This window comes from Pongo abelii, chromosome 1, assembly GCF_028885655.2.
Source record: "Pongo abelii isolate AG06213 chromosome 1, NHGRI_mPonAbe1-v2.0_pri, whole genome shotgun sequence".
Classification (NCBI taxonomy): Eukaryota; Metazoa; Chordata; class Mammalia; order Primates; family Hominidae; genus Pongo; species Pongo abelii.
In genome coordinates this window covers 14,009,793-14,033,405 of record NC_071985.2, presented here as the reverse complement: position 1 = coordinate 14,033,405, position 23,613 = coordinate 14,009,793, and the positions used below count along the sequence as shown (strand labels likewise).

Below are 23,613 nucleotides of genomic sequence, written 5' to 3'. Positions count from 1 at the left end.
CTGTACACTTTAAAGGGGTGAATTATTGGATACAAATCTACAGATTAAAATATATGAGTAAATTTTATGATATGTGAATTATAAACTAATTTTAAAATGTGTTCAGATCTGCAGGCCTGTATTTAAATAGCAAGTATAAACCAGGTATTGGGTAAATCTTAGCACTGTTACTGGGTAAAATCTATACTCATAAATAATCCCTTGTTAACAAGATTCATTGTAAACCTTATGCTTTATCTTTTTTCTGAAGGGGAAAAAAATAACAGCAAATAGACTGCTTTCCTACTGTAGCAGTTGCACATAAACTTTTGCCAGATCATCGGAAAACAACTTCAAGAGGAGAGGGACAAACAAGTATTTCCGTAACTTCAGGTGTTCTATTCTTCTGGATGACTTAAACACAACCGCTGCAAACAATGGGTAAGTTATAAGGAGAAAATTCAATCCAGTAATACATTGATTAAAATAATCAATAACTTGCTTTAAAAAAATTTAGCTAGAAGATGATAATCATTAAAAAAAGAAAATACTTGAATTTACTAGGATTAAAGGTAGAACATACTGAAACTCAATGTAATGGAAGATGTTAAAAGTAATCAATTTTGGAATAACTAGGGGTAGATTAACTGATACGTGGAATAACAGCTGCTAAAAGAAAACAAATTTGGTGATACATCACTCCAACAACGAAGTCCTGGGAATCCTAAGAAGAGATAACTTTATATATCTTTGTACAAAAATACATTTTAAATGGCAATCTGAGACCACAGCAAAGACTTTTTTCAATGGAGTAATGGAAGAGGAAATGAAGGTCAGATGAATGCCCTTAAGATCTAGGTTTAAGACTTTGTTGCAGAAAATCACTCTGAAGAAAGGGGAGAAAGAACTTTGAGGAAATGTAATTAAGGAGATGGGCATTTCAAACTAGTACTTGCCTGTAATGCTTACACACCAAGGCTTACAACGCCAAGCAAGAGTAACATTGTCAGGTTCCTTGGCAGTGAGAATGACCAACCATGGTAGAGAGGGGGAAGGAAGAGCAAGCAAAACAAGATTACAGATGGAGCAGGTCTTCATTCCTACACTAGTAATCCTCAACCTTTTGTCTGCATTCATACTTTACACATGTATAACACAATCTCAACAGCAAATCTCTCATTACACATAGAGATTCTCAACAGGAAAATCACTAACTTAGAATGTTTGCTGGAGTCTTTAGAAAGCAAAGATCAACTTATTCAGTAACAAATGCGTGCTTTATTCTCATATTCACAAAACGGACGCCTCAACTAAGAAACATCTAACAGTTGGGGAACGACAGAAGAGGAAATAAAAAATAACTGACTTTTTAACAGATCATAATTTTTAGTCATATTTGCAGGTCAATATTATGTGATACTGCACAATAAATTCATTTTTAAACTTATTTTTCCACTTTAGGATGATGTGTATAAAATCGTAAAAATATGTCTAAATACTAGATGCAATCTTTTAAAAATTAAAAAAACTTATTGACAAATAAGAGACTATTTTTCCTATAATATATATAAAAACGTAGAAATTTTTTAAAGTTCGAATAATTCAACAAGAACCAGTCCTAAATGTCAGACATAAACACCAGGAAGCAGAATTTTTATATATACATGTAAACACATTTTCATATATAAATGAAACTGTTACATACTGGTATTTCATCATGAAATTTTTCATGTCAGTATATGATGTTGATTATCTAGTACTTACATAACATTTACTCTATAAACACTTTAAGGATACGAATTCACTTAATTTTCACAACAACACTAAGAGATAGGTAATATTATTATCCCAATTTTATAGATAAGAAGTGAGGTATGAAAAGATTAAGTAACCATCCCAAGATCACACAGCAAGGAAGTGGCAGAGCCAGGATTCAAACCCAGACCAAATGGCTCCACAGTTCATACTATGCCAGAGAATTGGGTTTACAGGGGAGAGAAACATGTCTGGTTTCAAGGCAAGTGTGGGGAGACACAAAATGGTTCATATAAAGGTTTAAGCATTTTTGTTGAGAATTAAGGCATGGACAAGACAGTTACCAGGAAGGGAGGCATGGAGACCAAAAATAATAGCATGAATAAAAGCATGATATTAGAAAACAAGCGATGTATTCAGGAATTATTGACTGGTTTCATTTTGACTACAGCATCAAGATAACATGCAGGGAGAAATTGAAGGCAGATACAGCTGTTAAGTAAGGTCGGCTGAGCATGGAGAACCTCAATCATCCATGCTGAGGAGTCTGAAATTACTATTAGATCTGAAATCACTATTAGATCTGGTTAGCATTTTGCAAATTACAATTTTAAAATAACTATAAACAATACTAGAAGGAGAAATGAATTCAGGTTCAACTAACAGTCATGAAAATGGACTTACATATGATTAGATCTTCTTCCTCTATTTGTTTTCTTTCCTATGACTGGAGTGCCAAAATGCTCAGGGTTGGTGAGTGGGAGCTGGTCTAATGTCTGTGGGTAAGAACATAAACCCATCAAAAAATTAACACTTTGCAAGTGCCTTCTTTGTTTTAAACCAAATCAATTTAAGAATATGCTCAGATTTTGAGATTAAACTCTCCCCCCAAGGGAAGCTAAAACACAGCTTTCCTAAAAATAGAAAATTCTAGTTTCAAAGATATTAGAATAAAGATGAATGAGCTCATTACTGGAAAAAAAAAAAAGTGAAAAGAAATTTGGCTGCTCTCTCTAGATGATTCACTACCTATGTGAAGGTTGACAGGCATCTAAGAGTGATTAAAGCACAAAACAAACACAGCCCAGTGGAAAGACAGATGTGAGAATTAAGAAATCTATTTGTAAGGTTAGGGCCAACTGCAGCTCCAATATTAATTTGTACATGGGGAATCATAATCCATAAAATAAAATTATTAATAAGAAACAAAATTAATTATGAAGATAAAGCATCAATTGCATGAACAAAAAGCCTCAGAGTAAGTTATATTACTACTCTGCAAACATTTTCTGCAATAAACCTTTTTTAATAAAATGTAACATTAATTTTATTTAATTTTTTAAATTACATTTGATTTCTACATTTGATTTTTTCCTTTCCTACGTTTTCTTAAGATTTTCCACAGTTTCTGTTCCTCTCCTCATCCTAAGAAGAATCTTTCCTGTTATAAATAATTTCACAAACATCAGAGCAACTAGAGATTCCCAAGAAAACTGCCCAGATGAAAATAAAAGTGAGGAACTATTTAAGACAGAGACTTCTTAAAGTTACAGACCAGGGTGGTATAAGAAAGAGTATCCATCAACTTAGAATTAAAGAGCAGGCATCTAAACTAACTAATGTAATATGTAAAAAGAAATGTTATATAACTTCTTTAAAATTGAGACAATTCTGTTATAACTACAATGAACAAAACTGTGAAAAGATGAACCATATTAACACTTTTTTACATAATTCATTAGAATATATGTAAATGTGTTTAAGGTACATAGATGTATGTATCTAACAACAAACAATATGATCAAGAAAAAAGGTACTAGCCATAAAGGATTAACTAAAGATTGATTCCTTCAAAAGACTGACAAAAATCACAGCTTTCATAACTCTCACAGGGCAAAAAATCTAACCTTTCAAATTTAGTTTGTACAGAACCTAACCCTGTCCTAATGAACCTTAAATCAGGCATTTAAAAAATATTATTTGGGCTGGGTGCAGTGACTCACGCCTATAATGCCAGCACTTTGGGAGGCCGAGGCAGGTGGAACACCTGAGATCGGGAGTTGGAGACCAGCCTGGCCAACATGGAGAAACCCCGTCTCTACTAAAAATACAAAATTAGCCTGGCGTGGTGGTGGGTGCTTGTAATCCCAGCTACTCAGGAGGCTGAGCCAGGAGAATCGCTTGAACCTGGGAGGCAGAGGTTGCGGTGAGCCAAGACTGCACCATTGCACTCCAGCCTGGGCAACAAGAGTGAAATTCCATCTCAAAAAATAACAATAAAAATTATTTGGAGGCAAAAGCTGTCCTAAACTCAATATATACCAAACAGAAACTCTTTTTATTGAGACAGAGTGTCACCCTACCACTCAGGCTGGAGTGCAGTGGCGTGATCATTGCTCACTGCAGCCTCAACCTCCTGGGCTCAAGCGATCCTCCAACCTCAGCCTCCCAAGTAGCTGGGACCACAGGCACGCACTACCACACCCAGCTAATTTTTGTATTTTTTTGTAGAGATGGGGTTTTGCCATGTTGTCCAGGCTGGTCTCGAACTCCCAGGCTCAAGCCATCTGCCCAACTCTGCCTCCCAAACTGCTGGGATTACAGGCATGAGCCACCACACCCGCCCAGAAAATCTAGACATTGCCTGTCATTAACTCTTATGGTGAAAATTTCTATGTAATCTGAAATATTATTTTGGTAATACTATATCACTATAGAGTATTACTAAATGACTTTATTTGGTAAACAGGGAAAATAAATTAATCTGGATTCACTTTCTGCCAAGCAAACAGATGGATTAAATGTATGCTCTCCCCACAGAAAATTAAGGTTGCTCTCTTTAAAGCAGAAAAATAAAAGAGAGAGAGAGATTTATACTACACAGTGTGATTTCTATTTTAAGTATCTGTTAGTCATTTCACTTGCTACGGGAAAGAAAATTTCTAAAGAGTTGTTTAAGAATCACACATAGTAATTTTCAAATAAGAGACCACAGTCTCTCCCTAGCACATAACAAGAAGAAACATAAGCAATATCTCTGTCCCTAACCTCAATGTCCAGGAAAGTAGGCGCATGTTTGTTTCAAGGGACTAAAAAGACCTGGGGGTAGGGTAGAATTTGTCCCATCTTATACCTAAAGAGCAAAAACCAGAGGCTCCTGAAAGCTGTATTAAAGCACATAGAAAACTCCGTAGGCCTAGAGGGAAAATGTCTATGGCCCTGTTACCTAAAATGGGCTGCAGAAAATATGCAACTGGGATTTTACCTAAACTTCTCTAGAGTTTTCAATTGCACATAGTAAATACAAAGAAAGAATACCAGATAATTGGCTGGGCGCAGTGGTTCACGCCTGTAATCCCAACACTTTGGGAGGCCAAGGTGGGAGGATCACTTGAGACTAGGAGTTGAAGACCAGCCTGGCCAACATGGTGAAACCCCATCTCTACTAAAAATACAAAAATTAGTCGGGCGTGGTGCTGCACGCCTGTAGTCCCAAATACTCAAGAGGCTGAGGCATGAGAATCGCTTGAACCTGGGAGGCGGAGGTTACAGTAAGCCAAGATCATGCCACTGTACTCCAGTCTGGGCGACAGAGCAAGACTCTGTCTCAAAAAAATAAAAAATAAATAAAAAATAAATAAATAAATACCAGATGATGAATCTACTTTTGTATAATACTCAAAGTATGAATGGTCTTTAGAAATACCTAAACTGTCCTACAGATGTTAGGCAGCAGGTAACATACTCACTAAGCTGGTTATGGCTAAAACCAGTGGCTTCAGTGTTGGAATTTAAACTGACTGAGGCTGAGCATGGTGGCTCAAGCCTGTAATCTCAGCACTTTGGGGGGCCAAGGCAGGCGGATCACGAGGTCAGGAGATCGAGACCACCCTGGCTAACACAGTAAAACCCTGTCTCTACTAAAAAATATTTTAAAATTAGCTGGGCGTGGCCGGGTACGGTGGCTCACACCTGTAATCCCAGCACTTTGGGAGGCTGAGGCAGGCGTATCACGAGGTCAAGGGATTGAGGCCAGCCTGGCCAACATGGTGAAACCCCATCTCTACTAAAAATACAAAAATTAGCTGGGCGTGGTGGCACACGACTGTAGTCCCAGCTACTCAGGAGGCTGAGGCAGGAGAATCACTGGAACACGGGAGGCAGAGGTTGCAGTGAGCCAAGATCGTGCCACTGCAGTCCAGCCTGGCGACAGAGAGAGACTCCATCTCAAAAAAAAAAACAAAAAAAATTAGCCAGGTATGGCGGCAGGCGCCTGTAGTTCCAGCTACTCGGGAGGCTGAGGCAGCAGAATGGCATGAATCTGAGAGGCGGAGCTTGCAGTGAGCCGAGATTGCACCACTGCACTCCAGCCTAGGCAACAGAGCAAGACTCCATCTCAAAAAATACTACTACTAATAATAATAAAATAAAATAAAAAAATAAACTGACTGAAGTGCAAATGTGATCTCTTTCCATGAAAATCCTGAATTTCAGTGTTTATGAAATGGGATTAATTTCAGTAGTTTATTAAATGGGATTAGTGACCCAAAATACTGCCAGTATGAAGCGGCTTTCCTCTTAAAGGACAATGTTATGGACTACTACTACTACTAATACTCTGAATGGTCTTTCAAAAACATTAAAACTTTTAAAACAATATGAAAAATACCAAATAAAGAGAAAAGAACACACAGATGGTAGATTAAATTCCCCTATTGGGGACACTCTGGACCACATCTTCACAGGGCTTAATATACTCAAATTTTAAAATATGTTTGATTGTTTGATTAATGCTTTTTCTCCTCCAACAGAGAATGAGTATCCAAGGATAAGTTCCATGTTTACATGGCTTGGCTTAACCTTTGTCCCGGTACCTAGCACTACACAGCTCCTGGCACATCGGAAGGGAATTAAAGAATCACACACCAGTATTCTAATTTCCTTCTAGCAAAACATAAATTAAAAGTACACACCTGCACAGACACACTAAAACTGAACCTCCTTGAAGATATGAAGGATACATAGCCACTTGTTCATATTACCTTCAGCATTTAACTTACAACTGTCTTATGAACCATTCCAACTGAAAATTCTCCTGGTTAAAAACAATAATATTTTGGCTGTTTCTCTAGACTAAAAAAATAAAATGCGGACCTTCACTTAACAGGAGAAAAACCATGTCTTCAAGTCCTCATACTCACTGACTGTATGGAAATGAAATTAAAATAATTCCACAAACTCAGAGAGAATTCTGTATTTTATCACTATACTTGCCCCAAAGCTGTCTGTATTTATTGTATGTAAACCTTCAGTTTATTCCACACATATTTATTGACGCCTTTTGTGTAGAAATTGCTAGGAAAAGGGGGGCCTATCAAGTGAGGAAAGGATGGATATTCCCCTAAAACAGCTTAAAATCTTACAGCAAAAATGAGAAAAGTTAAAAAAAAAAAAAAAAAAAGGCCCTAAAACAAGAATAAGCAAGGGAAGTGCCAAACGACCAAAGGATAAAGAGATCCAATCTGGGTAGAGAGCTCACGAAAGACATCATAGAGGAGAAAGCATTTATAATGGCCTTCAACATAAGTGAGATTCCAACAAGAGGAAAGGAGTCAATAAAGGAAAGTATGTACCATAGTCTGAAGATACCAAGCAGTCTAATAAGGCGGAAGTACAGGGAAGTGGTTGAATATGAGACTAAAGGGATAGGCTGGAATTATAATACAGAGAACCTGTCCCAAATTCTAAATTTAAGTGGGAATTCAATCATTGAGAAGCAAAAATTTTTCAAAACAGAAACATAAAGTCTAATAGGTTAATAAGTTAATATTAAAATATCCCCAAAGAAACACTATTCCAAATAGTGAGTAGAAAAAAGAAATAGCTCGGCCACACTGTGTATCAATGAGTATCTGTAGACTGGATTAGAGAACATAACACCATTTAGAGCAACACCTATCTTTTAAATTCTGAATTGCAAGCGAGTTAGTTACAAAACTTTGTGAACCCTCTGTTCTTAGTAACATCTTTCAATTTAAGGATATGGCTTTGGTGCTAGAAAGTGCTGGTTAGAAAACCAGCTCTAGCTATCCATTTCCTAATCTGAAAGTTGGGGATAATAATAGTAACTACCTCATAATGTTGCAAATACAATAATGTATGTAAAGCACTTAGCAAAGGCCCTGGCAATTATAAGCATCTCATCTATTCATCCAACTAACACTTACGAAGTTCATACTCTGCGTCAGGCATTGTTACAGCAACTAGGAACAAAGCCATGAAGAAGATATACAAAGTCTCTGCCCCTGTGACACATTCTAGTGAGCAAGGCAGACAATAAATAATTATGTACTCATATTTTGATGTTAGGGAATAAGACCTAAATCAATCTAAAAGGATGATAAGGAATGGAAGGGACAATTTTAGGAAGGGCAGTCAGGCAAGAGGAAAGGGTATAATAATATCAGCTAATAGCAGTAGCAGTAGTTAAAGACTGTTGTATCTACACATCCTTTAACTACGACAAGGATCAAGTAGATTACAAATCAGAAATCTGTTTTCTAGTTATTTACAAATTTTAAGTCTATTTAAAAACTGCCTAAAGATAATAATTAAAGCCCATTGTATTTTCTCTGTGGACAAATACTGAAACACTTTATATAGACAAAAAAGAAGACAGAACCTGGTGCTCAAACACAGGGCCTTAAACAGGCTTCACAGATTACATCATAAGGGTACTGTGTATTAATGAACTTTCCTGATTAGGAAGTACGTTTACTGAGTTGAGACAGCAAAAATTTATTCCTCCCAATAAAACACATTAAGGCATGTTCATTTGTTAAATGATGACTTACTTCACTTTCAGCAAAATGCCTCTCTCCTTTCAGGCACAGTGAAGATCGTCTCAGTGTCTTCTCATCTCCATCATCAAAAACTATGAGAGGGGGTAAAAATGGAAGCTACTGAAGGATTTTTTTCAAAGATCAAAGAGATGATATGTATTATAACTTTCTGAGTGCAAACAGATCCACTATTTAAGACTACATTTGGAATTCAATTCACATTTTATGTTTTCTAGTGAGTAACTTCAAATATAGAGTTATTAAAGTAACTTTTCCAATTTCTAGTGAAAAAGAAACAACATATATGAAATGAAAACAACTTGTATAAAACAGGACATACCAAATAAAAATAAGAAGTTGGTATTTCAAGAGGAAAACATTTAAATGCTAATTAACTCTTCTCAAAATGGTAAAGAAAAGCCAGGTTTTCCTACTGACAGATATTGACAGATTTACACCTAAGAAAGATTACAAGTTTATGCAATCAGACTGCCCCTTTAAAAAAATAACTGTATTTTCATTATTTAAAGTAGGGTTTCTCACCCTTTAGCACTGTCACTAGTGACATACTGCACCAGAAAATTCTCTGTTGTGGCAGGCTTCTCCTGTGCACTGCAGAATATTTAGCAGCACTCCTGGCCTCTACCCACTAGATGCCAGTAGCACCCCTTTCTCAGCTGTGACAATCTAAAATGTCTCCAGGCATTGCCAAATGTTCCCTGGGGGTAAATTCATCCCAGTTGAAAACTAGTGACTTAAAATACTAAAATGTCTACTAAAAGGTGATGGAAGTGTTAAGCAACTTGGTTGCAGTAATTATTTCACAATATATTTGCCTATCAAGTCATCATGTTACATATACATTTATATGGTTTTGTCAATTATATCTCAATAAAGTAGGGGGAAAATTTTAATAAAAATAAAGTACTTAAAACACCCCAGCAAAACCACCATAAGTTAACAGATATGGAATGTATGACTATTTGTATTATATGCATAAATTTGTGATATACATAAATAATTTAGGGATATACTACATTCCTTAGAAATCATGGGAAGACAGTAACTCTGTTTTAAATAATGTTACCAGATCTCTATTTTAGAAATTACATTTTCTGCCTACCTACTAAAATTAGATTCTCTTCTTTCCTTTTCTTTTTCTGATGCTTAACAGGATCTCACATTTATTGAGAAATGATTAATGGTTAAAAGAAAGGCAATACCCTTTCCTTACTGGCTGAACTAAAATTAGATTCTCATATGTTACATAACAAGTTACATTATGTGAAACTGGATAAATAATTTTCAGTACATCTTTAAATGATGTAACTAAAATATACAACATAAGTGTCACATTTAGGAGACTATTACAACCAATCACCATCTAGACTTCCTACATAGAATTGCTCACAGTCTTCTCACTTACATAAAGTCACATATTTACTTATGTCTCAAAATCAAATAATTTTCCCTCTATTTTCACCAGGTTTTATTCTCACACCAAAAAAGTATAAACAAAACTCACCTATTCTATCTGAAAGTTCTATCAAACTCTGAAATCACCAGACATTTTACTAGGTGTTTACTTTCATCTCTGAGGTCGTTAAATGGTAAGAATTGTTACCTTCAGTAAATAATACTGGCATAAAGGGCTATCAATCTAGGACAAATACTTTTTAATCATTATTTTAGAATGTTGGAAAAAATACATACTACTGTAGATGAAATAAAAATCTATTTGTAGAACAAAAATAAAAATAAAAATAAAAGTATAAAAAATTTGAAGAATACATTAGAAAATAGATTTATAACGCTGATGGAAGGCTTTCTTAAGATTCAAAACTAAAATTACAAAATAAAAGGTGACCATACGAAAACTGACTACATGAAAATTAAAAGCAGAGACAAGAATAAAGCAACAGGAGAAACATATTTATAACTGAAGTAGTAAACAGTTAATATCCAAAATATATAAAGAACACATATCCTAAAACTAATAAGAAAAAGATGAATCATCTCAAGAGAAAATGGGAAAGAATAAAAGCCAGCAACTCAAAACAGAGAAAACACAAATGAAATTATGTTCCTTTCAATAAACATATGAAAAGATGTTCAATCTCACTAGTAATCATGGGAAGGGCATACTGAAACAAAACTGAGATACTACTTTATCTCCAAATTAGCAAAAAATTTTTTAAAATGACATAAAATCTGACAAGGATTGAGAAAACAGACAGTGTCTTTTAGGAAGGCAGTTTTCATTAACTACCAAAGTTTTTGGAGTATATTTTTCTTCAACCTCTATTTCTCAGTATGTACACTAAAGAAATATTAGGATACAGTAGGTATCCTAATTAAGTACCTAATTAGGTAAAAAAGACATTCAATCCAGCATTTATTGTAATAGTAAGAAAACTGGAAACCTCATCAGTAAGAAAAAATAAACTAGCACATCAACTATTATAAAATATACTACTACTTTGTTTCCTGCTGGGAGCTATATATATATACAGTTAAAAGAAATTTCTATTATAAAACAACATGAATATCCTTAACATTACTGAACTATAAACTTAAAAATAGGTAAGATGGGGGAAAAAAAGAAATTTACCTAAGATATACTTTGAAGTAAAAAAAGCTAGAATTCCAATTGCATAATATACACATTAAATAATTTCAATTTTTGTTACATACACATACATATACTTTGGAAATAAATTTTTAAAAGATGTGGAAAGATAAAATCCAGTAACAGTAATAATATCTAGGGTATTAAGAAGTGAATCCAGGAAATTTCATTTTATTTGTATTAAGTTTTCTTTCTGTAACTAAAAATACATTTTTAAAAGAAAATTTATTTTCTTACCTACAGTGTACCAACTCGCATCTGTTAGTTTATTGATAACAGCTTCCTGATACGCACCATCAAGATTCTTCACTTCCACAATAGCTCCTACCTAAAGTATTTTTAAACATGTTAGAAAAACTTTTAAAAGGTAAATGAACAAACCAAAACCTGGGTTTGTTTTCTTTTAACTGAGTGTACGACAGTGAAGAATAAAATGATTACTGACTTCATTTAAAAGTGCCAGCAGTTGGCGTAAGCACAGTGGTTCACATCTGTAATTCCAGCACTTTGGGGGGCTGAGGCAGGTGGATCACTTGAGGTCAGGAGTTCAAGACCAGCCTGGCCAACATGGTGAAACTCCGTCTCTACCAAAAGTACAAAAATTAGGCAGGCGTGGTGGCAGGCACCTGTAATCCCAGCTACTCGGGAGGCTGAGCCAGGAGAATTGCTTGAACCTGGGAGGTGGAGGTTGCAGTGAGCCGAGATCGCACCACTGCACTCCAGCCTGGGTGACAGAGTGAGACTCTGCCTCAAAAAAAAAAAAAAAAAAAGTGCCAACAGTTTTACCCATCAATATTTTTGTACCATCAGTGAAAATGTTAACGTAGTAAAAAAAAAAGGCAAATAATACCTAAGTACTTTTAAAAAGTTTTACCCTTACAACCCCCCTAAAAGAGTCCTGGGAACCCCCAGAGTCAGTAGATTACACCGTGAGTACCACCATCTGTGAAACTGACTGTCCTTGCCCCGTATTTCCACTCTTCTTTCAAGGAACCTCAGGAAGGATAGGGACAATTTAAAAATTGCTCTGGGGTTTCCTTTTGGCCCTAAACCAGCCAAAGAGCACATAGTGGTTTACCCACACATTCTCTTTTAGCTTGCTCACTGGCAAAAAGCAAAGCAGCATTTATTTCACTTGCCAAAGAGGAAAAATGAATGCAAAGAAATAAAACTCTCCAGCTGTTAGTGTGAAGGCTGATGACCCTTAAAAGATTTCATTTGCCAGTAGTGGCTCCAAAGAAGTAAGAGCTCTGGTTTTTTTGGTTTTCTAACTTTCTCATTTTTCAGATCATCATGGAACTGACATCACTAATCCTTAGTTCATCATCTATTAATTTTGGAAAATCCATCATTTTAGTAATGGAAATATGGTGGATTAAGTAAATAAATGTAGTCAATGCTTCTTTGACACTCATTTTATTTCTGAATAAACTGTTTGGTTTTACTACCATATCAAGTATTATTTAATATTAAATCTTTTTTTTAAAAGACAGCATCTCATGCTGTCCCCAAGTGCAGTGTGCACAATCATAACTTATTGCAACCTTGAACTCCTGGCCTCAAGCTATCCTCCTGCCTCAGCCTCCTTAGTCGCTGAGACTAAGTCTATTTTTTCTATTAGTCTTTTTAGAGAAAATTACATATTGAGTTTAATCAACTCAGTAACAAAAGAGCCAATGAATTAATACCAAGCATGATTATTTTTTCCCAAACAACCATTAGAATTAACAATGAATACATGAATTACCTTTAGTGGGCCCTTTATGTGGTCATCCTGAACTTCCACTGTTGAAGAATCATGTCTAAATGTCACCTAGAGATTATAAGTTTAATTAGCCACCAAAAATAAACCAAGCAACACAAGCTCATCAATGCACCAATTATTCATTTGTAGTAAAAGAAATATAAAATAATAGCTGCCTAGTTTATACAACATCCCAATCCCTAAGTAGATTAACTAAAAAATTATTTACAGACAACTGCCCAGACCGTATCTCAGTTTTCAAAAATAAAAGTAATCAATGATAGCACATCTAAATTACCAGATGTTCCACATGTCATTCTTTTTTTTTTTTTTTTTAAACTTTTTTCTTTTTTTGATACACAGTCTCACTCTGTCGCCCAGGTTGGAGTGCAGTAGCGCAATCTTGGCTCACTGCAACCTCCACCTCAGGGTTCAAGTGATTCTCCTGCCTCAGCCTTTCAAGTAGCTAGGATTACAGGCACCTACCACCAGGCTGACTAATTTTTGTATTTCTAATAGAGACGGGGTTTCACCACATTGGCCAGGCTGGTCTCAAACTCCTAACCTCAAGTGATCCGCCCGCCTCGACCTACCAGAGTGCTGGGATTACAGGTGTGAGTCACCACACCCGGTCCCACATATCATCCTCTATTTCAATACTATCAGTTATGAATTTAGTTGTAAAATTGCTTTTCCTAAAAAATGAGAAAGAAAGATGTGGGGATTTTAGGCTATTGGGTATTATATCATTTTGTGAAGGCCTACCTTAATAATAAACAGTAGCAGCAAACACTTAACTGAGATCTGAGCATCAGTCTCTAGTACCAAACATTTAATCTTCACGACAACCCTATTAGGTAGGTATGACTGTTCCCATTTTGTTGATAAGAAAACTGAGAAACAGGCCAGGTGCGGTGGCTCATCCCTGTAATCCCAGCACTTTGGAAGGCCGAGGCAGGTGGATCACCTGAGATCAGGAGATGGGACCAGCCTGGTTAACATGGTAAATCCCCATCTCTATTAAAAATACAAAAATTAGCCGGGCATGGTGGCGCATGCCTGTTAATCCCAGCTACTCCAGAGGCTTAGGCAGGAGAATCACTTGAACCAGGGAGGTGGAGGTTGCAGTGAGCCGAGATCGCGTCACTGCACTCCAGCCTGGGGGACAGAGCGAGACTTCGTCTCAAAAACAAAACAAAACAAAACAGAACAAAACAAAAAACAGAAAGTGTAAGTACCTGGTCCAAGTTTACAGAGCTAGACATGGTGGAGGTGATATTTAAATATAGGCAGTCTAGTTCCAGAACTTTACTGTGCTCTATATCATTACAGAAATCAGAGAATGGGAAACCAGATGTGAAAAGAGTAAGTTAAAATAATGAGTTCAAACTTAAATATTTAATTAGCTGGTGAAAAACAAGATAGCTTCCACTACTCAGTATAGAAAACAATTGTTTTCTCTAACAAGGGAAAAGAGTTCTTATAGGGATTGAATCATTAACATGGTCTTTATCAGGAATATGTGATAATTATTTTAGGTAACAGGCAGGCTCACTCAAAAACCAGCTATGAAAGGAGATGCCTTATACCCACAGCATCCCAGGCATTTCTGTGTCATAGAAAAGCATTATCACACTTTTTATTTAAATCACATGTTTAGGTATCTGTGCCCTTCACTAAACTATAAGCTACTTACAGATGGAGACTAGGTCTTAACACTAGAGTTTCACCTTTAGATAGAGCTTAGCACATAGTAAATGTTCAACAAATGAAAACAGGTAGTGAAAACATATCAACAAATTTGTTAAAAATACATTAACTTTGAATCATAAACAAATTAAACATGTTAAAATATATATCCCTATATCTACTGACAAAATCACTGAATTAAAAACAATTTCTTTTTCTTTGTGTATGTGTTTTAATGGACATCACCTCCACAGAAATAAATTTTTAGGGCAGCCGAAAAAATTAAAAATAAGCTTTAGATATTCATTACTTATAAGGCACAAGGTACTCTGTGCTATCAACAGAGGCAGTAGAGTCCAGTAAGAGTTTTGTTCCTTTCATTTACAGCAAGAAATGGCAGGACTGCTACACGTCATTTTCCTAGTTCATTCATTACACAGGAAATGTGCAGCTAAGGATGCAAGGTGGGGCTTAAATCCAGCCTTTGCTTTGTGGGCCAAAGCATGGGTCCTGGAGTGACACAGCTCCTGTCCAAAGAGAATGTCTTTTCCAACTGGCACAAACTTGTTATCTGCATGTCAAGCGCTGCTAAGGAGGCTTTCCACCAGGAAAGAGGGCTTTTGTCTACTTCACACAAAGGTGATACATGTGCTACCAGTAGTCCTGAAAAAGTACAAACATTGATAAAAGGCTTTCTCTTCCTCTACAGGATAGTACTGGCAAAAAACAGTGCTTGGGGAATACCAGTGTGCGAAGCCAGAACAGGAAATGCACACTATAAAAGCACCAACCACCAAGCATGTGGAAACTGAAGGTAGGGTGGGGCCAAGACTAGCCCCCTACCAGTTTGTAGTTAATTTAAAGGCCTTATCACCATGGTTCCTAACCAGGAGTGCAAATTAGAATCACCCAGGTAGCTTTTTCAACACATCCATGCATAAGGAATACAGGAACAGTAAAAGCTCCAGAAGAGACTGATACCCTACATAGAAGCACAACACCTCTACAGTCTATGTAATTGGCGAAATAAAAACCAATGGTTTAAACGGTATCTGCTAATCTAGATTATAAATTCCTTGAGGACAGATCAGGTCAATCTCATCCTAATATCCCCATCCTCCTTCCCGCCTAAAAGTTCCCTGCAAAAGGTTTGTCACTCAATAAATTACTGACAAATGAATAAATGTCTATATTCAAGTTCACTTGTCTGTCTGGTATTTTTCAATGCTGATAATTTACTAAAATGGAAGCAATTACATTCCTTTTTCTATATTAAGACAAAACTCAAGTACTTTAGAAATATGTTTCAAGAAAGGCAGAGCATAAGGAGTCAACAACTAGATGTACCTTATTTCACTGTTATCTAAGGCACCATCAATTACAGTCACATTCTAATTTTATGGCTGAAATACAGGGGGTGATGCCTTAAAATTGATGAACTATGGTAGTTCCAATTCTGCCATGAATTTGGCATAATGGCCTTGGAGAAATCACTAACCCTCTCCGAGCCTAATTTTTCTTGTAATAAAATGAAGCAATTTAAACTAGATGACTTCTAAGTGCCTTTCCTGCTCTAAAACACTATACAAACAATAAGACGTCTACAGTGAAATGGCATTCAAAATACCAACTGTGATAATCTAATTTCTTTCCAATTATAATACTTTTAAAATAACAAAAAATGCTTTGTTTTGAGGTATTTTTACAACCTTCACTCCTAGAAACTTATTTTGCAGAAAAATAATTCTTAAATACACTCACCAAATAAAAGTTTAAATATCAAATGCTGAACATATAATTTATAAAATCTACAAATACTGTACCTTGACTTTGACAAGTCTTTTTGCTGTCTTGATCTTGGCTTCACAAAAGGCTCCTCTGTATTTAGCACTCACATCAGTGCCCACTGTCAAATAGGGAGGCTCATCAAGGGCCTAAAAATGCAAAGAAATATAATTAGATTTAAACTCTCTAATTCTTTCCCACAATCAGACCTCAGAATAGTGAGCCTAATCTTGTTAAGCTACAACAGTTATAAATATGAAATGTATGTTAAGAAGACCAATCTATAAAATACTATAAATTAAAAAACAAGTAAAATGTTTATCATAAAGACTATTTAAATGTACATCACATAAAATATAAAGGTATCTTATTTCCATTAAATACATATGGTCCATGATATGAATTAGCTCACTCACAAGTATACCCCTCTAGTCACTCATTCATTCAAATATTTATTTATTCTATGACCACTTACAAGAAAAGGGTCCATTGGCCAGAAGGCAGATCTTTAAAGCTCAAATTCTGGGGTGGGGGGGAAATCTTCTAATATTTAGGCTCTATCTTGGCAGTCACCCAAATTCAGAATAGCTCTGTTATATCTCTATCTAGAAAAGTCTAAGGTAGTTTAGTGTAGTGCCTGGTGTGGTGGCTCCTGCCTATAATCCCAGAACTTTGGAAGGCCAAGGCTGGAGGATCACTTGAGCCCAGGAGTTTGAGACCACCCCAAGCAACATAGGGAAAACTCAACTCTACAAAATAAAAAAATAAAAATTGGCTGCCTATGGTGCCATGCGCCTGTACTCCTAGCTACTTGGGAGACTGAAGTGGGAGGACTGCTTGAACCCAAGAGGTCGAGACTGGAGTGAACTGTGATTGTGCCACTGAACTCTAGCCTGGGCCACAGAGTGAGACCCTGTCTCAAAAAAGCAAACAAAAAATAAGGTAGTATAGCATATAAGGGAGAAAAGTTAGTATATTTAAACTACTAGTGAAAACTATCTGAAGAAAGTCATCTGGAAAGTCTCAAAACTTTGAAGCCAAAATATCTTAAATGCTTTAATAGGAGGGATTCGCTGGATATTTACTCTTCTACCTTAACTAATATTTATGTTTCCTCAGTTGTGATTTAGTTTTTAATAGCTGCTCTCACGTTTTACATTCAGGTACATTTCTACATCTTTATTTCTAAGGAGTTCTTCTGCTTATATTAATTCCATAGCCAAAGGAAAAACATGTAAGTGGCTTTTTCCAAAGTGCTTTATAAAAAGCACTAACAGCCCAGGACGTTCCACCAAAAGGAAAGGAGGCAGGAGTTGGGGGAAATTCAGTATATTGAATGAATTACTTCTCTGCCTCAACTTTGGAGATTCATAAATGTAAGCTAAAAGATCTGAGAAACCCTATAATAGAGAAAATGATTACATTTTAACTCAACATTTCCCAGTCTATTTGTCCAAAGAACCCTTTCTTTTCTATTGACATCTATTAACATCCTACAGAAATCCCATAGAATATAAAGTGAGAAATGCTGTTACGAGTAATAAATAATGAAAGAATAATTTCATTTAGATTTTAAAATAAATTCTCCCCTAAAAGTTGTAGCTATCATACAGAGTAATCTATTTCCCAAAGAAAAAGGGAAAAAAACAATATCCTAGTGCCATAACAGGAGTGCCCACAATTATATCAGACCTCCATAATGGCCACCTGCTTCACATTCCATGTATTTTCATAAAAAGTAAACTCAAAACATATCAGTTATACGATTTTTAAAATCAACTTAGGAAAATGCCTATTCATCAGTTCATTTATACCATAATGGGAATATATCCTCACAGAAAGATAATCATTTCTGCACTAATACTTTCTAATTTTTTTATATTATTAACTACAACTTGATAACTTTACATTATTATTGTACCTAGTGAATAAATGAATTTCTACTTTACCTACCTGTCTTAGGTCTCTTAAAATATCATTTTCCCTGGCCAAAATTATGGTTACATTCCAGGCATACTAGTGGCTTTATTTAAGCAATAAAATGAAAAGGGACTCACACCACTTTGCTCCAAAATCATAAAAATGGCCACACATTGTGGCTCACACCTGTAATCCCAGCAATATGGGAGGCCGAAGCAGGACTGCTTGAGCCCAGGAGTTCAAGATCAGCCCAAGCAACACAGGAAGATCCTATCTCAATTATTTAAAAAAAAAAAAAATTTATCATAAGGATGGGAATATAATATACAGCACAAGTGATAATGAATGTGTTTGTTAATTTAACTGTGGTAATCATAAAATGTATATCAATTCATCATATTGCACATACTGAATATGTTCAAGCTTTACTCATCAATTAAATATTTTTTTAAATGTTTTAAAGAGAGAAAAACAATTTAAGGAAATTTCAGTTCACTTTGTGGTTCAATTGGTACTCGGTATTACTGCTATAAAAACCCAAATGGCAGGGCAGTCTTCATGACCACAGGCTCATAACTTTCCACAATTTGCAACCCCTCCTCTATTAACACATTCTGCCATACTAGCCAGTAAAATTTTATTTTCAGAGACAAACAGCATACTTAAAAATAAATTAAAACTGATGAGGAAACCAAAATTATGAAACATAGAAGAGAACAATAAATCAACTAAAAGTTGCATATTTGTACCTACTGAGGAACATATAAAAATTAAGGAATTGATACACTTTTAAATTTTTAATAGATAATTCTTAACAAAAATAGGGTATAGAATAGTAACATCTTTAGCCTATTAGTATTCAGAAACCCATTTGCGTATTCTTTTCACTAACATTCACAGACACTAGCAACATTTCAACTACAGCAAACTGCAGATTTGCTTATTGGGCAAATTTATTAAAGCTGAATTTGAGAAAGGGGACTCCCTCCGCCCCCAAATTAAGCCAATCCCACATCTTCAACAATATAAAAATCTGTGTTGACGGGACAAGGGTATTAATTACTTCAAATTATTGTGGGGTAAATTATTCTTTTGAAGGGCAATATTTTCTTTCCTTCATGCTAGAACACATGAAAAGGAATTACAAGGCATATAAAGAAAATGCCTTTAGAAAGACTTGCAGAGGGAGGGCTGGGCGCGGGACTCACACCTGTAATCCCACCACTTTGGGAGGCTGAGGCGGGCGGATCACGAGGTCAGGAGATCGACACCATTCTGGCTAACACAGTGAAACCCTGTCTCTACTTAAAAAAAAAAAAGAAAGAAAATACAAAAAAAATAGCTGGACATGGTGGGGGGCACCTGTAGTCTTAGCTACTCAGGAGGCTGAGGCAGGAGAATGGCGTGAACCTGGGAGGCGGAGCTTACAGTGAGACAAGATCATGCCACTGCACTCCAGCCTAGGTGACAGAGCGAGACTCCATCTCAAAAAAAAAAAGACTTGCAGAAGGAAACCAAAGTCTAATAAAAGCTGCTAAAACTGAAACACATTATCAGAGCAGTGTTAATTTGTTAGAGCACAGAAAAAGCAGTGATCTGTGTTTTGATCTTACTGCTGCCACCTCTATTTATTATACATCATCTCAGGTAAGTTACTTTTCTGTTCCTAAATTCTCATTCAGCACAATAATTTGAATCTTACAAATAATTGTTTAGGAAGCCTATATCAAAGCATTGGCATTACAAAGGTGGTCAGAATGGGAAGTTTTGAGACATATATAATCATCTAGAATGAAACTGTCAAACTATTTTTAAATGCCAACCAAAATATGAATGAGACTTTACACAGAAACCCAAATCAAATCCATAACTGAGGTGGTCAGATTTGAGGATGTAATTTTAGCTGGGCATAAGGTATCACTCTATCATTAGTTTAACATGAGGTAATGGAGCAGACTGATTAATAGCACAGGCTTTCAAAGCAGAGAGGCAAGGTCCTAATCCAAGCTCTACTCCTTACACCAACTAGATGAATTTTTGTAGGCTACTGAACCTCTCTAAGCTTCAGCTGCCACATCAAAAAAACAGGGTGAATATTAGAAAGCACTCCATTGTGATGTCTGAGGTAGTTAGCTAGGAAGTTATAATTAATATTATGAAACACTTGATGTGGACAAATCATTTTATCAACAGAAATTCAGATTTGGTTCCCTTCCTTATTTCTTCTTAATATTCGAGGGGCAAAACCACATTTTGGCTGGGCAAGGTGGCTCATGCCTGTAATCCCAGCACTTTGGTAGGCCAAGGCGGGTGGATTACCTGAAGGTCAGGAGTTCGAGACCAGCCTGGCCAACATGGTGAAACCCCATCTCTACTTAAAATATAAAAAACTAGCCGGGCGTGGTGGTGGGCGCCTGTAATCCCACCTACACGGGAGGCTGAGGCAGAAGAACCACTTGATCTCAGGAGGCGGAGGTTGCAGTGAGCCGAGATCATGCCATTGCACTCCAGCCTGGGCAACAAGAGTGAAACTTCGTCTCAAAAAAAAAAAAAATTTTAGGCTGGGCACGGCGGCTCATGCCTATAATCCCAGCACTTTGGGAGGCTGAGGCAGGTGGATCACGAGGTCAGGCATTCGAGACCAGCCTGGCCCAACATGGTGAAAACCCCCTCTCTATTAAAAATACAAAACAATAGCAAGGTGTGGTGGCGGGCGCCTGTAATCCCAGCTACTTGGGAGGCTAAAGCAGGAGACTCACTTGAACCTGGGAGGTAGAGGTTGCGAGGCTGCAGTGAGTCAAGATTGTGCCATTGCACTCTAGCCCAGGCGACAATGTGAGACTCCGTTTCAAAAAAAAAAAAAGTCAGTATAATACAGTAATTAAGAGTATAGGTTCCCAAGCCAAGCACAGTGGCTCACACCTGTAATCCCAGCACTTTAGGAGGCCTAAGTGGGCGGACTGCTTGAGCCCAGGAGTTCAAAACCAGACTGGGCAACATGGCAAAACCCTGTTTCTACTAAAAATACAAAAATTAGCCAAGCATGGTGGCACCTGCTTGTAGTCCTGGCTATGAGGGAGGCTAAGGTGGGAGGACCAGTTCAGCCTGAGAGGCTGAGGTTGCAGTGAGCAGAGATAGCGTCACCACACTCTAGCCTGGGCAATACTGAGACCTTGTCTCAAAAAAAAAAAGAAAAGAAAAGAAAAAAAAGGGTATATGTTCCTAAACTAGATGCCTAGGTTCAAATCTATCCCTTAGTAGTGAGATGACCCTGGGCTAAGCCACTTAGCTAAATCCCTCAGCATACAATAACAGTTCTGTCACAAGGATGAGGAGTAAGACGGCACACATAAAATGCTTAGAAGAGGGCCCAGCACACATTGCCAAATAAAGGCTATTATTTTCACTTTACAACCTAGGAGGCAATTTTTTTTTTTTTAATGTTTAAGTCTATATACAAATGGGTTAAGTCATAAAAAAATTCCCACATAAATAGAGCAGATGCCAAGGTAATTGTGTATATACGTGGGGAAGAGGGGTTCCTTTAAAATATTTTCTCCCTTATTCAATCCAGACATGAAGTAATCACGTTGAATTCTAGCGGCAAGAGAATCTTAAATCTTTGTGGGGATGCTCCATAATAAAAGTGTATCACGACCCCTTAGTGTACCAAGATTGCACCAGTATTTTGAGGCTAATTTACTTTGGTCCAATTTAGAGACATACAAAGGATTATGTCAGCAGGTTAACTAAGATTCTTTTGACCAACACCAACCCTGATAAATATGCATGTCTATCTATACGTAGCCAGAAAAAAAAACTCTTCCCTTTTCTTTTTGCTCTGCTTCTCTAATTCTGATCAATAGTATGGATCATCTCAGAGGCTAAAATAAGATGTTTTTATGTAGCACCTCCATGCCAAAAAGGAAATTAAACTACTAAATTACCATCCTTTTGTTGAGCAAACAGAACAGTTTTCTGGTTGTCAAGGCAACAGCTACCTCACAGTTTTCCAGCATTGCTTAAATAATTATTTTCCTAGCCAGTCTACGAAATGTCCTAACTGGCACCTAAAAACCACTGAATTCCATGGGAACACTAAAAAGCATAAGCAATTTTAAAATTAGCTATTAGTGGATAATAATCCTTCAAGATGCCAAAATGCCAAGGAAGCACAGAAGTGTACAAATGAATCAACAGTAATCTCTAATGTGTCTCTGGGCTGCAGCACATCAAATACATAAATTAAGTTTTAGAAAGACAATAGTTAAATCAAATCTTCAAATGGCTGGCTAACACGGACACTGACTAGGAAATATTCAATTATTCGAGATGTTTTTTAAAAAGCAAAACATGCTAGATGACATTTTATTGAGGTAGTTTATTTTAAAAAGTAAGGGATTCAAATTGGTTACAGTGCCAATGTAGCCAGAAGAATCAGAAAACAAGAGTATTAAATTTGATCATAAAAACCATCAGTAGGCTGGGTGCAATGGCTCACGCCTACAATCCCAGCACTTTGGGAGCCCGAGGTGTGTGGATTGTTTGAGCTCAGGAGTTCAAGACCAGCCTGGGTAACAGGGTGAAACCCCATCTCTACCAGAAATACAAAAATTAGCCAGGCATAGTGGCATGCACGTATGGTCCCAACTACTAAGGAGGCTGAGGTGGGAGGATCGCTAGAGCTCAGGAAATGGAGGCTGCAGTGAGCCATGATTGCAACACGGCACTCCAGCCGGGTTGATAGAGCAAGGCTCTGTCAAAAAACAAAACAAAAAACCATCATTAATAAATGTACTTAAACACAAACTACATGACAATAAATCTATGAAAACAGCCTATTTTATATATAACAATCCCAATGAACTATTAAATAATGGAGATAATTCCAAAAGATGAATGAACAAAATATACTCGCATTTATATACCAAACGGTGTACCATTTAAAAACCAAGCTTAAAATGCACAATTTGGTGGGGGGGAATATAAAAAAATGAATACATCGAGGAAATGAAGAAAACCATGGCCGGGTGCGGTGGCTCACGCCTGTAATCCCAGCACTTTGGGAGGCCGAGGCGGGTGGATCACAAGGTCAGGAGATGGAGACCATCCTGGCTAACCCGGTGAAATCCCGTCACTACTAAAAATACAAAAAATTAGCCAGGCGTGGTGGTGGGTGCCTGTAGGCTAACATGGTGAAACCCCGTCTCTACTAAAAATACAAAAAATTAACCGGGCATGGTGGTGGGCGCCTGTAGGCCCAGCTACTC

General features: G+C 36.7%; 1 protein-coding gene across 4 annotated transcripts in view; it reads right to left on the bottom strand.

Annotated features, from left to right (window-relative positions):
- ARID4B (AT-rich interaction domain 4B) overlaps window positions 1-23,613 on the bottom strand; it is a 159,684-nt gene that overhangs the window by 77,761 nt on the left and 58,310 nt on the right. For all 4 annotated transcript variants that reach the window (XR_008527735.2, XM_009251794.4, XM_009251842.4 and 1 more), the window contains exons 3-7: window positions 16,462-16,572; window positions 12,953-13,018; window positions 11,443-11,533; window positions 8,589-8,668; window positions 2,419-2,510 (exon numbers count right to left, since the gene is read on the bottom strand). Coding sequence is in view for 3 of the 4 variants with exons in the window: in XM_009251794.4 (XP_009250069.1) it covers window positions 2,419-2,510; window positions 8,589-8,668; window positions 11,443-11,533; window positions 12,953-13,018; window positions 16,462-16,572 (440 nt within the window). In the remaining variant the exon portion in view is untranslated. The remainder of the gene's footprint in view (window positions 1-2,418; window positions 2,511-8,588; window positions 8,669-11,442; window positions 11,534-12,952; window positions 13,019-16,461; window positions 16,573-23,613) is intronic.